The 15,459-nt window shown below is 44.8% G+C and overlaps 2 protein-coding genes across 2 annotated transcripts in view; one reads left to right on the top strand and one right to left on the bottom strand.

The window, feature by feature from the left end:
- The window catches only part of LOC130298197 (oocyte zinc finger protein XlCOF7.1-like), a 286,423-nt gene that overhangs the window by 241,785 nt on the left and 29,179 nt on the right, over nt 1-15,459 (top strand). Inside the window, exon 9 of the mRNA XM_056551114.1 lies at nt 13,515-13,531. Within this exon, the coding sequence (XP_056407089.1) occupies nt 13,515-13,531 (17 nt within the window). The remainder of the gene's footprint in view (nt 1-13,514; nt 13,532-15,459) is intronic.
- LOC130298198 (zinc finger protein 850-like) overlaps nt 918-15,459 on the bottom strand; it is a 173,492-nt gene continuing 158,950 nt past the window's right edge. The window contains exons 8-9 of the mRNA XM_056551115.1: nt 3,120-3,171; nt 918-3,062 (exon numbers count right to left, since the gene is read on the bottom strand). Of these exons, the coding sequence (XP_056407090.1) occupies nt 2,019-3,062; nt 3,120-3,171 (1,096 nt within the window). The 3' untranslated portion in view covers nt 918-2,018. The remainder of the gene's footprint in view (nt 3,063-3,119; nt 3,172-15,459) is intronic.

The raw sequence follows: 15,459 nt of genomic DNA, 5'->3' as shown, positions 1-15,459 counted from the left end.
TGGCGCAAAGTGTGAAGTAAAGAGATCTTGTACCAGATGTGATCAGATCTCTAGGGATTTTATACCCCGGGGAGGACAAAGAAAAGGAAAAGAATTACACCGATGTTTACTGAACCCCGGGGACGCTGACATATTGACGACTTCTCATATAGAAAAATGGATTTTATGATCTGAGACCGAAAATAGACGTCAAGACGGGAAACGCTCGTCTAGGGTTTGTGATAAATAAAAGTATCTGCAGCGTCTTATGTTCAGAAGAGACGATCTTCAAGGTAGACGCGCGGATCCTGTCTGATGCCTTGAATTAAAGTCTCTATAATCATAATGAGAAGGGGGCGGGGACAACACTGACGCGTTACATTCCCTATATACAACCTCAGGGACAATATTCCATTTATTATAAGTCAAAAAAATAAAGGGAACACTTACACAACACAATGTAACTCCAAGTCAATGACACTTCTGTGAAATCACACTGTCCACTCAGGAAGCAACACTGATTGACCATCAATTTCACATGCTGTTGTGCAAATGGAACAGACAACAGGTGGAAATTATAGGCAATTAGCACCCCCAATAAAGGAGTGGTTCTGCAGGTGGTGACCACAGACCACTTCTCAGTTCCTATGCTTCCTGGCTGATGTTTTGGTCACTTCTGAATGCTGGCGGTGCTTTCTCTATAGTGGTAGCATAAGATGGCGACTACAACCCACACTAGTGGCTCAGGTATTGCAGCTCATCCAGGATGGCACATCAATGCGAACTGTAGCAAGAAGGTTGTTGTGTCTGTCAGCGTAGTGTCCAGAGCATGGAGGCGCTACCAGGGGACAGGCCAGTACATCAGGAGATGTGGAGGAGGACGTAGGAGGGCAACAACCCAGAAGCATGGCCGCTACCTCCGCCTTTGTGCAAGGAGGAGCACTGCAAAAAGACCTCCAGCAGGCCACAAATATGCAAGACTCAATCGGTCAGAAACAGATACATAAGGGTGGTATGAGGGCCTGACGTCCACAGGTGGGGGTTGTGCTTACAGCCCAACACCGCGCAGGATGTTTGGCATTTGCCAGAGAACAAGATTGGCAAATTCACCACTGATGCCCTGTGCTCTTCACAGATGAAAGCAGGTTCACACTGAGCACATGTGACAGACGTGGAGAATGTTCTGCTGCCTGCAACATCCTCCAGCATGACCGGTTTGGCAGTGGGTCAGTAATGGTGTGGGGTGGCATTTCTTTGGGGGGCCGCACAGCCCTCCATGTGCTTGCCAGAGGTAGCCTAACTGCCATTAAGTACCGAGATGAGATCCTCAGACCCCTTGTGAGACCATATGTTGGTGCGGTTGGCCCTGGTTTCCTCCTAATACAAGACAATGCTAGACCTCATGTGGCTGGAGTGTGTCAGCAGTATCTAGAAGAGGAAGGCATTGATGCTATGGACTGGCCGCCCGTTCCCCTGAATCCGATTGAGCAGTTGTGGGACTTCTCGCTCCATCCACCACAGACTGTCCAGGAGTTGGCGGATGCTTTAGTCCAGGTCTGGGAGGACATCTCTCAGGAGACCATCCGCCACCTCATTAGGAGCATGCCCAGGTGTTGTAGAGAGGTCATACGGGCACATGGAGGCCACACACACTACTGAGCCTCATTGGGACTTGTATTAAGGACATTACATAAAGTTGGATCAGCCTGTAGTGTGGTTTTCCACTGTGATTTTCAGTGTGACTCCATATCCAGACCTCCATGGGTTGATACATTTGATTTCCATTGATAATTTTTGTGTGATTTTGTTGTCAGCGCATTCAACTATGTAAAGACGAAAGTATTTCATACGATTAGTTCATTCATTCAGATCTAGGATCTGTTATCTTAGTGTTCCCTTAATTTTTTTGAGCAGTGTATAATATAGAGAACTTCCTAAAAAATTATATCAAGTTTGGAGATGAAGCATATATTGTATAAATATATATTAGTATGCATTATTGTCAACTATCCTATGTACATGGTTAATATATAGATGTGTTATTTGCATAATTTTTTGCTCTGCTTCATGTTTTCCCCTGTGTTAGAACATGAAAAAGGCTTCTCTCCTGTGTGAGTTTTTCGATGTACAACAAGGTCTGATTTGCGAGTAAAACATTTGCCACATTCTGAACATAAAAATGGCTTATCCCCTGTGTGAGTTATTTGATGTTTAACAAGAATTGATTTCTGAGCAAAACATTTCCCACATTCTGCGCAAGAAAATGGCTTCTCTCCTGAGTGAGTTTTTCTATGTACAACAAGGTCTGATTTCTGAGCAAAACATTTCCCACATTCTGAACATGAAAATGGCTTTTCTCCTGTGTGAGTTCTTTGATGTAAAACAAGGTCTGATTTCTGAGTAAAACATTTCACACATTCTGAACATGGAAATGGCTTCTCCCCTGTGTGAATTCTTTGATGTTTAATAAGATCTGATTTCTGAGCAAAACATTTCCCACATTCTGAACATGAAAATGGCTTCTCTCCTGTGTGAATTCTTTGATGTAAAACAAGGTCTGATTTCTGAGTAAAACATTTCACACATTCTGAACATGGAAATGGCTTCTCCCCTGTGTGAGTTCTTTGATGTTTAACAAGATCTGATTTCTGAGCAAAACATTTCCCACACTCTGAACATGAAAATGGCTTCTCTCCTGTGTGAGTTCTTTGATGTACAACAAGACCTGATTTATAATTAAAACATTTCCCACATTCTGAACATGAAAATGGCTTCTCTCCTGTGTGAGTTCTTTCATGTACAACAAGACATGATTTAAAAGCAAAACATTTTCCACATTCTGAACATAAAAATGGCTTCTCTCCTGTGTGATTTCTTTGATGTACAACAAGGTCTAATTTATAAGTAAAACATTTCCCACATTCTGAACATGAAAATGGCTTCTCTCCTGTGTGAGTTCTTTGATGTACAACAAGGTATGATTTCTGAGTAAAACATTTCCCACATTCTGAACATGGAAATGGCTTCTCTCCTGTGTGAGTTCTTTGATGGCGAACAAGACCTTGTTTCCCAGTAAAACATTTCTCACATTGTGGACATGAAAACGGCTTCTCTCCTTTGTAGCTTCTCTTATGTCTCACAAGATTTGATTTCTTGGTAAAACACTTTCCACATTCTGAACATGAATATGGCCTTTCCTTTGCACAATCTTTCTGATGTCCAACACCCCTTCTGTGACTTTTATTTTGCTGAACATCCTGTGATGACTGAGAAGACAGGACCTGTATATAAGGATGAGATGACAGATCTTGGCTGTGAAGGGCTGAGGGTGTATCTGGGATAATGGAATGTTCTTCATATGTATCTTGTGTGATATCATCATCTGCTTTATAATCTGAAGATATAAGATTCTCCTCTGATCTCCTGCTACAAGAATCTGCAGAGAATAACACAGATTTTATTTTTGAGTATTAACCCCTAACAACCCAGGACATTTTTGCATTTCTAAGCAATAGTACTTTGTAAAGATTTACTGCAAAACTGAAGAAAGATAGTTGCTTTGATAGCGGAGCAGCCATACAACAGTAGTGTCAAACTGTGGCCCTGAAGATGTTGCAAAACTTCAACTCCCAGCATGCCTGGACACCAAAGGTCCTCTAGAGGATGCACAATGTCCCCAAAGGTAAATCAAGGCTTCCCTCTGAAGTTTTGCAACATCTGGAGGGCCACAGGTTGACACCACTGCCTTACAAGGAGCAGGGACACCAGTCTTTGACAATCATGTGGACACAGCCTCAGGGAAAATCACTGCTATGGGGCCCGGTCAGGGAACAAATGACCGTGTCCCCCAATCCACCTGACCCCGCAGGTTATAATGGAGCAGTCATCCAAACCGCTCCCCTTTATAATCCTCATGCCAGCCAGAGAATTCAGGCAAAGGATAGGGGATACGTTATAGATCACGGGGGTCCGACCCTTGGGACTCCCTGCGATCTCCTGAATGGGGCCCTGGCAGTCTGCTTAACCCCTTAAGGACCGGAGGTTTTTCCGTTTTTGCATTTTAGTTTTTTGCTCCTTGCCTTTAAAAAATCATAACTCTTTCAAATTTACACCTAAAACTCCATATGATGGCTTATTTTTTGGGCCACCAATTCTATTTTGTAATGACGTCAGTCATTTTGCCCAAAAATCTATGGTGAAGCGGGAAAAAAAATCATTGTGCGACAAAATTGAAAAAAAAAACGCTGTTTTGTAACTTTTGGGGGCTTCCGTTTCTACGTAGTACATTTTTCGGTAAAAATGACACCTTATCTTTATTCTGTAGGTCCATACGGTTATAATGATCCCCTACTTATATAGGTGATTTTGTCGCACTTCTGGAAAAAATCATAACTACATGTAGGAAAATTAATACGTTTAAAATTGTCATCTTCTGACCCCTATAACTTTTTTATTTTTCCGTGTATGGGGCGGTATGAGGGCTCATTTTTTGCGCCGTGATCTGAAGTTTTTAACGGTACCATTTTTGCATTGATAGGACTTATTGATCATTGATCTTTTTATTCATTTTTAAATGATATAAAAAGTGAACAAAAATGCACTATTTTGGACTTTGGAATTTTTTTGCGCGCACGCCATTGACCGAGCGGTTTAATTAATGATATATTTTTATAATTCGGACATTTCCGCACGCGGTGATACCACATATGTTTATTTTTATTTTTATTTACACTGTGTTTTTTTTTTTATTGGAAAAGGGGGGTGATTCAAACTTTTAATAGGGGAGGAGTTAAATGATCTTTATTCACTTTTTTTTTCACTTTTTTTTTGCAGTGTTATAGGTCCCATAGGGACCTATAACACTGCACACACTGATCTTCTATGTTGATCACTGGTTTCTCATAAGAAACCAGTGATCAACGATTCTGCCGGATGACTGCTCATGCCTGGATCTCAGGCACTGAGCAGTCATTCGGCGAACGGACAGCGAGGAGGCAGGAAGGGGCCCTCCCGCTGTCCTGTCAGCTGTTCGGGATGCCGCGATTAGCCGCGGCTATCCCGAACAGCCCGACTGAGCTAGCCGGGAACTTTCACTTTCACTTTTAGCCGCGCGGCTCAGCTTTGAGCGCGCGGCTAAAGGGTTAATAGCGCGCGGCGCCGCGATCGGCGCTGCGCGCTATTAGAGGCGGGTCCCGGCTTCAATATGACGCCGGGCCCGCCATGATATGACGCGGGGTTACTGTGTAACCCCGCGTTATATCAGAAGAGCAGGACAAAGGACGTACCGGTACGTCCTTGGTCCTTAAGGGGTTAAAGGGGGCGGACCGACCCTGCATGGAGCGACAGCTGACACTCCCCCTCCATGTATCCCATAGAGATATATGGAGGGGGTGTGTCGGCCGCGGCATCCTGTGGGGGTCAGAACGGCCGCTTCCTGCAGACTGCTGGGGCCCCGTTCAGGAGATCGCGGGGAGTCACAAGGGTCGGACCCCCGTGATCTATAACCTATCCCCTATCCTGTCTAGGCAGACAGTATCACATTTTTGTCTTTTGTCTATTAATGTGAATAGAAAGACTTATGTCCTAATAAAGTTGGAGAAATTTTCCTGGAACCAAGTTAAAAGGGGAACCTTTATTTTTAATGATTTTCGCTCTCGGCTCGCCAGCCGCACCTATACCTCCATTTGGACCCACAAAAGTGACCCGAACCGGAACATTTCTGTATCAGAGGGAAAGAATAAAGGGATTTAAAGGGGTACTCTACTGCTAGACATCTTATTCCTTATCCAAAGGATGGGGGATAGGATGTCTGATCGCGGGGGTCCGGCTGCTGGGAACCCCAGGATCTCCCGCAGCACAGGGCGTTCTAAAATAAACTCCAGTGACGTCACAAGCACGCCCCATCGCGATTTCGCGTCCCCTCCATTCATGTGTATCGGAGGGGGCGTGTAATCTGACACGCCCCCTCCAATAGACACGAATAGAGGGGGCATGAAAATGACATCACAAGGGGCCGTGGCTGTGACATTATGATCACGGCCTCTGGCTCCGAGCGTTCTGAACAAAAAGTTAAAAACACCGAAGCACCGAAGTACCCTTTTAACCCCTTAATGACCAAGCACATTTTCACCTCAAGGACCAGGCCAATTTTATTTTTGCGTGTTCGTTTTTTCCTCCTCGCCTTCTAAAATCCATAACTCCTTTATATTTCCATCTACAGACCCATATAAGGGCTTGTTTTATGCGTGACCAATTGCACTTTGTAATGAAACCTCTAATTTTACCATAAAATGTACGGCGAACCCCCCCAAAAAAAATTTTAGGGAGGAAATTTAAATGAAAACCAAAATTTTGCACATTTTGGAAGGTTTTGTTTTCACGCTGTACACTTTACGGTAAAAATTATAGGTGTTCTTTATTCTGTGGGTCAATAAGATTAAAATGATACCCATGGGTAGATACTTTTATATTTTTGTACCGCTTAAAAAAAGTCAAAAACTTTTTGTACAAAATCAGTAATCTAAAATCGCCCTATTTTGACCACCTATAACTTTTTCATTTTTTCATATATAGGGCGGTATGGGGGCTCCTTTTTTGTGCCGTCATCTGTACTTTTTTTAGATACCACATTTGCATATATAAAACTTTTAGATCATTTTTTATTATTTTTTAAATAAAATGTGACAAAAAAGCAGGATTTGTGGACTTTTAAAATTTTTTACGTTTACGCCATTCACCGTACGGGATCATTAACATTATATTTTGATAGTTCGAACATTTACACACACGGCGATACCAAATATGTTTATTAAAAAAAGTTTTATGCTTTTTGGGGGTAAAATAGGAAAAACGGACAATTTTCATTTTTATTGGGGTAGGCGATTTTTCCCTTTTTTTTTACTTTTTATTTTTACATTTTTTAACTTTTTTTTTTTTTTACACCTTTTATGTCCCCATAGGAGACTATCTATAGCAATCATTTGATTGCTAATACTGTGCAGTGCTATATATAGGACACAGCACTGCTCAGTATTATCGGTGATCCTCTGCTCGATCGCAGACCAGAGCAGAAGACCCCGGGAGACAGCCGGAGCTAGGTAAGGGGACCTCCGGCTGTCATGCTGGATGATCGGATCCCCGCGGCAGCGCTGCGGGCAATCCGATCATCCAATCAGTATTGATCACGGCATCTGAGGGGTTAATGGCGGACATCTGCGCGATCGCCTAGTCACAGAATCCTCTGGGGATAAATGTTTGATCACGCGGGGTCCCGTTTGTGTATCCCCGGCTCTCCCATACAGATTCATGGAGAGACATGTCGGGCACCACTTGGTGCGGCGGTCGACAGTAATCCCTGCACGGAGCGGAGGTCACCTGTGCCTGGAGAGATCTGGGGTGCTGGGCAGGAGATCACGGGAGTCTAGGCAGTCGGACCCCTCACGATCAGACACTTATCCCCTCTCCTCAGGATTCTTTGGAAGGTACCAGCGCCATCTTGTGTAGCGGTTCGGACATAAGTTTGCAGCTTCTTTGTCGATGACTGACCCCTGGTAGGACCCATAGTTGGGGTAACTGAACTAAGGCTTTTCGGGGTCTTTGGGGCAGAAGAAAGTGTCCAGGACAATTAAAGACATGGGATCTATGCAGAGTTACTGCAACGAGTCCGCTCAGCGTACAAAAGGGAAGAGAACGACTCCAGGAAGACGTCACCTGTCAGTCACTGCTGGTATCTACTGCTATATGGTCTCTATATGGAGGAATATTAGTCTGTATATAATGTGTTTCATAAACAGTATGGCGGTATTATTCAGTCACTATGTAGTGGTGATGGGATCAAGTCAACTGCTATAGAGTCAATATAGAGGGGGAGGGGGATAGTATTTGCCCTGAAGTCCCAAAGATTCTAGTTACACCAATACTTCCCGAAAATATTATTGCAGCCGGTGACTGAATAGAATCTATGAACCTTCTCTGTATTTAGTGGTTACTACTCACCTAGGCGGTTACCTGTAGGTATGTCCTCCTTATACTGCTCATCACCACTCACATCTGTGTCTTCTTCTACTTTTACTATTATGTGTGTAGTATTAATATAGATTAGATCTTTCCCTGAAGGAATGTCCTCCTTATACTGCTAATCACTGCTCAAATCTGTCTCTTCTTCTTCCTCATTTATATCTGTAGTATTAATATAGATCAGATCTTACCCTGTAGGAATGTCCTCCTTATACTGTTCATCATTGCTCACATCTGGCTCAAAGTGAGAATGTTGAGCTCTTATTGTTTGGATAGAATTATTTCAAATTCAGTGGAAAAAAAATAGCAATTAGCTTTTTTTTCGACAAATTCTTTATTTGTGGGACATCATTTTGGTCGCTTTTGAAATGGAGGAAATGCGCCCCACATCATGCTGTTTGTCCCGGGCTGGGCAGTACCCCTACTTAGGCCATATCTGGTTGCCTGACCACCTGGTAGGGCCAAGAAGGAGAGGAGCCCCCTTTGGCCATCAGGACATCAATATATGAATTATAGACCCCACTCCATGTCTGCAAAGGATCAGAGCTGTCAGAACAATACCGCACCCCCACAAGTGTATTGTCTGGACCAGGGAGCGCTCTGATTGGTCCTTGGTCTTCTAGCAGTGACGCGCGGCTGTCTGTGATAGTCTGTTATAGTTCCTGATGGATATATCCGCCATGTTGTGGGAATAATCATCCACTCATGGTGAATATATCCATCACTGGGCGTTTGGGTGATCGTCCCCATTCATACGGCATTTCTGCAGTATCGGTGTCCGCTGTCATGTCAGAAAAGGGATCCAATGTATACTGGACCCGTCTCATTCAGAAATGACTGGAGCTGCTACAGTATACGTCAGCATCATTATTATTGACTTGATGCTGACGGATATCTGTAACATAACGCTGAAATGCAGTATGAACGGGACACAGTGTAGGGTCACATAGAGCGCAGAGTATTTCACACCGCGGATGCCCCCGGCAGTCACAAGGGCGAGATCACTGCTGCGGCTGGGTAGCTCAGTGTGTCCGCTCATGACTGCCGGTGGGAAATCCAACGCTATGAGTGGACACACAAAGATACCCAGCCGCAGCAGGGAGCTCACTATTGTGACTGCTGCCGGGCATCCGCAGCATGTGATATGGGATGTGCGCCGTGTAATCCTACACATTATGCATTTTTATTTTTCATTTATTTAATAAATGTATTTTTTATTTTCTTTACATTTTTTTTTACACGGTTCCGGCAATGCAGCAGGCCCCTGCCTGCCGGGGATTACACACAGCACCCTGCGGTCGTGCTGCGGGGTGCTGCAGGGAAGACAGAGGGAGCTCCCTCCATCAAAACACTTACAGCCCGCGATCACTTCTGATCGCGGCTGTAAGGGTTAAACTGCTGGGACCAAAGTTTACTTAGGTCCCGGCAATGCGGCAGGGTCCTGGCTGTGTGTTACAGCCGAGTCCCTGCCGTGATCTTGTGGGTACACTGGACATTACCCACAAGAACCATGGACGTGTATATTCGTCCAGGTGCTGGAACGTGCATCCCCCTGGACATGTATACTCGTCCATGGTCGTTATGGTGTTAACGGAAAACTCTAGTACTTGAGTACTTATCCCCTAGCCACAGAATCCTGTGGGGATAAATGTCTGATTGTGAGGGGTCCGACCACTGAGACCCCCGCGATCTCCTGCCTGGCATCCCGTTTGTATATCTCCGCTTCTCCCATAGAGATTTATAGATCAGATCTTTCCCTGTAGGAATGTCCACCTTATACTGCTCATTACCGCTCACATCTGTCTCTTCTTCTTCTTCTTTTATGTATGTAGCATTATTATAGATCACATCTTTCCCTGTAGGAATGTCCTCCTTATACTGCTCATCACTACGTACATCTGTCTCTTGTTCTTCTTCCTTTATGTCTGTAGCATTAATATAGATCAGATCTTTCTCAGTAGGAATGTTCTCCTTATACTGCTCATCACCGCTCACATCTCTCTCTTGTTCTTCCTTTATGTCTGTAGTATTAATATAGATCAGATCTTTTCCTGTAGAAATGACTTCCTTATACTGGTCATCACCGCTCACATATGTCTCTTCTACTTCCTTTATGTCTGTAGCATTAATATAAAAGAGATCTTTCCCTGTAGGAATGTCCTCCTTATACTGCTCATCACCGCTCACATCTGTCTCTTCTTCCTTTATGTCTGTAGCATTAATATAGATGAGATCTTTCCCTGTAGTAATGTCCTTCATATTCTGTTCATCAAGAGGACAGGGACACCTTTCTGGTGCTGTTCTCTTACTGGATCTGACTGTAGGGAACACATACAGAGACTGAATTCATTCTTTACATACAAATAATGAGAGGACGTGTGTATATAGTCATGTCTATTACCTGGTGATGTGAGGGGCTGCTGATCCTCCATCATGACCTGATCCTTGTACTGATCCTTGTGTCCTTCTACATACTCCCACTCCTCCATGGAGAAATAGACCGCCACGTCCTGACACCTTATAGGAACCTGTATTGTGAATAAACATTTAATTCTATACAATTCCAGGATGTTATATGGAGACATTTGAGGGGATATTCCTGTACATGATTTATCTTCTTGCTCTCGGATGATGAGGTGAATACTTGTCGGGGCAGATCCTCTATATTATGGTCACATGTCCCGAACTGACCACAAGTCTCATGACCCAGCTGTCAGTTCAGGTCATTATACCCAAAGCGCCCGTCCCATGGAGTGTAAGGAGTTAAGTGATATTTCATAGTATCACTGCTCCCCTCCCCCGGGACTATATAGATGGCTGCTTACTGTCTGGCCCCTAAGGATAGAATTGGCAGTGCTGTGCGCCACTTAACCCTAGCTAGACTGGTTGTTCTTATCCCAGCAAGTAGAAGGGACAATAAGCAGCTATCTGTATAGTGTGTGGCCCCAAAAAAGGTAAGTGGCAATGCATCACCATCATTTAACTCCTTCATGGCTGACTGGGCAGGAGGTATATAATGTATAGCCATGGGCCCAGCTCCGAAGCAGGAGATGCATCAAATCTGGCATATCTTCTGCTCTTGTGCAGTAAACCCCTTTCAGAGCAGGGACTCCTGTCATTAAAGTGATAAGATTTGGAGGGGAGGGAGGCCGCTGCCAGTCTATGACGCACAGTCAGGAGTTCAGCACGATTCATAGCCCCTAGGTCCTACCTGCTATCAGCATCTGGGACTCATTGCTAATGCCGGACATCACCAATGCCAAAAATCTATTTCCGGTAGCTCAGTGGAGCTGATAAGGACACCCACAGTGAAATAGCGGGGTCCCGGTCAGCTGAGAGAACGGGTGGAGGTCCCTAACCTCGCTCCACGCTGTCTGAACGACGCTCCAATCCTGCAGGCAGCCTCAGCATCACAGCATTGATCAGTGTATGTAATCTATAGATTCCATGTAATAGTCTACTACAGGGACTAAAAAACTGGGAATAAGGTAAAAAGAACATTAACTTAATGTGAATAAGCCCCTCCCCTAATAAACGATTGAATCTTCCCCATTTACCAATTTTTTTAAATAAAATTATGTAAACAAAAAATAAATCTAAACATATGTGTAACCGCACGGTCAATGGCGTAAACGTAAAAAAATACAACTTCATGGTCGAAAAGAAAAGTCTTAAAAAGCGATCAAAGAGTCTCATCAAAATTAGTTGAAATTACAGATCACAGCGCAAAAAATGACTTTCATACATCCCCGTATACGGAATAATAAGAGAGTTATAGGGGACAAGGTAGGACAATCTGATACAGACTCATTATTGTACAAAAAGTTCGAATTTTTTTATATTTTAAAAGTATTAAAATAAAACCTATATAAATCATTTATCATTGTAAACGTTTGGACCTACAGAATAAAGAGAATTATTACCGTAATGTGCACTGCGTCCAAACAGAAGACCCAGATTTCACCCCACAAATAACATTTTTTGACCCTTGTTGTAGATTTTGCAGTAAAATGAGTGATGTCATTACAAAGTACAAACCGGTGGTGAAAAAAACAACAACAAGAACAAGAAGCCTCATATGGGTTTGTAAAGAGGAAATTGCAATCATTATGTCTATTAGAAGGCGAGAAGGAAAACATTAAAAAGAGAAATCACTGTGTCCTTAAGGGGTTAAAACGCAAAACTGCTGGGTTCTGAAGGGGTTAATAGTACAAAAAAAACATCTAACAGCAACATGTGACCTCACACATACCTCCACCTGCAGAGCTGTACAGGAGCCGTGTACTTACAGGACCTGCGATGATGTCACAGTCATGTGATCAATCGGGACTCTGCTGTCACATGACCATTCTCACAGGTCCTTAACTCACCATCCCGTCTATCCTGCACGGCTGACCTACGCCCACTCCTGTCACATGATCCTCCCCACAGGTCCTTCAGCCGCAGTCACATCTTTACTGCTATGCTTTACCCCCAAATGTACTGGTCACATGATTGTGACATCATCACAGGTCCTACACCTCCAGCATGTAGCAGATACAGAGCAGGTCCTGGTGGGGCAGTCACTGCTGTTGTGTGTGGAGATCTCTCAGAGCAGCAGCCCCTGATCATGTGACTCCTCCTCCTCCATGTGACTGATCACATGACGGTGACATCATCGCAGGTCCTGTAAGCACACGGCTCCTCTACAGATACAGGTAAGTGTGTGCGGTCACCATCAGATCAGGATTATTGGGGATGTTATTAACCCTTAAGGACACGATGTATATTTACATTCTGTGCCCCATATGGGACTTTGAGGAGAGTTCAGGAGCTATAAGCAGCCAGGACTCACCACTAATGACGCTCATCGCCATTAATCCTTTAGTTTCCATGATCAAAGTCGGTTGCAGGATCTAAAATGAGTAGAATGCAGTTGTTGGGGGGCGGAGTCTAGATCAGCTGAGATGACGGCCGGAGGGCCCCTTACCATGCTCTGTGCTCAGTTCGATGCTCTAAGTATACAGACACCTCCACAGCCTGTATAAGCCGAGCACCGATAACACTGATCACTATGGCAGAGCGTTATTCAGGGTTTGTAATAGAAGCCCCTCCCCTAATAAGTTTATATCCCATTTTTGTAATAAAATAATGTAGGTGGGTGTAGCTTAGACATGGCGCTGTGCGGTTGTTTCTCTAGGGAGCGCCGTGCCGACCAGCGGTTGTTTGCCTGATTTCCTGCCTATACTGCCCCCCAGGGGATGTCTGGATGGTGAAGGTATCAGGTCACTTACCCGCCCATCCTGTCACCTGATCAGTCTCTTTTCTCCGGGTATCAGCCACTTCTTCCATACAGGACTATGTAAGCATCAGGTTTTTTAAGTTTCTCCCGCGCCCCTATTATTACTTAAGACAGTGTTTCCAAACCAGTGTGCCTCCAGCTGTTGTAAAACTACAACTCCCAGCATGCCCTGACAGCCAAATGCTGTAACAGCTGGAGGCACCCTGCTTGGGAAACACTGACTCCGGTGGTGGCCCAGACCCTGCGTGTGTAACGGTATATGATGCTCGGCCTCTGCTGCAGGTAATAGCAGGTTCTTCCGGGGGGACATATCACAATTCACATAAAATCCTGATGTAATTGTGATGTATATTGTGCCCCCTAGTGGACACATTTCAGTATTCTTCATTGGACAATGTCATATTGAATCCCTCTATTCTTCTCCCTGCTCTGATGAAGACGTTCTGAATACACCGCAGCCTCAGAGATTAGGAGAAATGGATTCACAACGTCTTCAGCAGAGCAGGGAGAGCGACCTCAGAAGACCTGGAGGACCAGAGCGCCACCACTGGACGGGAGAGGGGAGTGCGCTCTAGTCTCTTATTTTACAGCCCTCGGACAATTGTTTTATAGAGAAATCTGAAAACTCCTATAATATCTCCTCAGATGTTTCCCCAGATTATCTCCAGGAAATGGATTTTATTTCTCCATAGAATCTGGTGCGGTTTATCATCGTCTCCTCTTCTTCCCTTCAGGTTTCTCCAATCCAGGATCCTCTGCTGATATCTTCTATATAAGAGAATTCTCCTGGATGACCCATCAACCATGGAGAGAGACAGGAACAAGATGGCCGACAGGATCATAAACCTCACAGTACAGATACTCTTCCGGCTTACTGGAGAGGTGAGGGATTCTGGGAGTGATGTCACATGACCTCATTCTTATCTATGTAATAACAGATGGATATGACTGGAGAGGTGAGGGATTCTGGGAGTGATGTCACATGACCTCATTCTTATCTATGTAATAACAGATGGATATGACTGGAGATGTGAGGGATTCTGGGAGTGATGTCACATGACCTCATTCTTATCTATATAATAACAGATGGATATGACTGGAGAGGTGAGGGATTCTGGGAGTGATGTCACATGACCTCATTCTTATCTATGTAATAACAGATGGATATGACCGGAGAGGTGAGGAATTCTGGGAGTGATGTCACATGACCTCATTCTTATCTTTGTAATAACAGATGGATATGACTGGAGAGGTGAGGGATTCTGGGAGTGATGTCACATGACCTCATTCTTATCTGTGTAATAACAGATGGATATGACTGGAGAAGTGAGGGATTTTGGGAGTGATGTCACATGACCTCATTCTTATCTATGTAATAACAGATGATATGACTGGAGAGGTGAGGGATTCTGGGAGTGATGTCACATGACCTCATTCTTATCTATGTAATAACAGATGGATATGACTGGAGAGGTGAGGGATTCTGGGAGTGATGTCACATGACCTCATTCTTATCTATGGAATAACAGATGATATGACTGGAGAGGTGAGGGATTCTGGGAGTTGTCACGATTCGGCTGGCAGGAGGTGGATCCTCTGTGCCAGAGAGGGATTGGCGTGGACCGGTTCTAAGTTACTACTGGTATTCACCAGAGCCCGCCGCAAAGCGGGATGGTCTTGCAGCGGCGGTAGTAACCAGGTCGTATCCACTAGCAACGGCTCAACCTCTCTGACTGCTGAAGATAGGCGCGGTACAAGGGAGTAGACAAGAGCAAGGTCGGACGTAGCAGAAGGTCGGGGCAGGCAGCAAGGATCGTAGTCAGGGGCAACGGCAGGAGGTCTGGAACACAGGCTAGGAACACACAAGGAAACGCTTTCACTGGCACAATGGCAACAAGATCCGGCGAGGGAGTGCAGGGGAAGTGAGGTATACATAGGGAGTGCACAGGTGAACACACTAATTAGAACAACTGCGCCAATCAGTGGCGCAGTGGCCCTTTAAATCGCAGAGACCCGGCGCGCGCGCGCCCTAGGGAGCGGGGCCGCGCGCGCCGGGACAGGACCGACGGAGAGCGAGTCAGGTACGGGAGCCGGGGTGCGCATCGCGAGCGGGCGCCACCCGCATCGCGAATCGCATCCCGGCTGGAGGCGGTATCGCAGCGCACCCGGTCAGTGGATCTGAC

Source organism: Hyla sarda (assembly GCF_029499605.1).
Source record: "Hyla sarda isolate aHylSar1 chromosome 1 unlocalized genomic scaffold, aHylSar1.hap1 SUPER_1_unloc_4, whole genome shotgun sequence".
Classification (NCBI taxonomy): domain Eukaryota; kingdom Metazoa; phylum Chordata; class Amphibia; order Anura; family Hylidae; genus Hyla; species Hyla sarda.
Note: the sequence above shows the minus strand (reverse complement) of the source record. Positions and strands in the feature narration are given on the sequence as shown.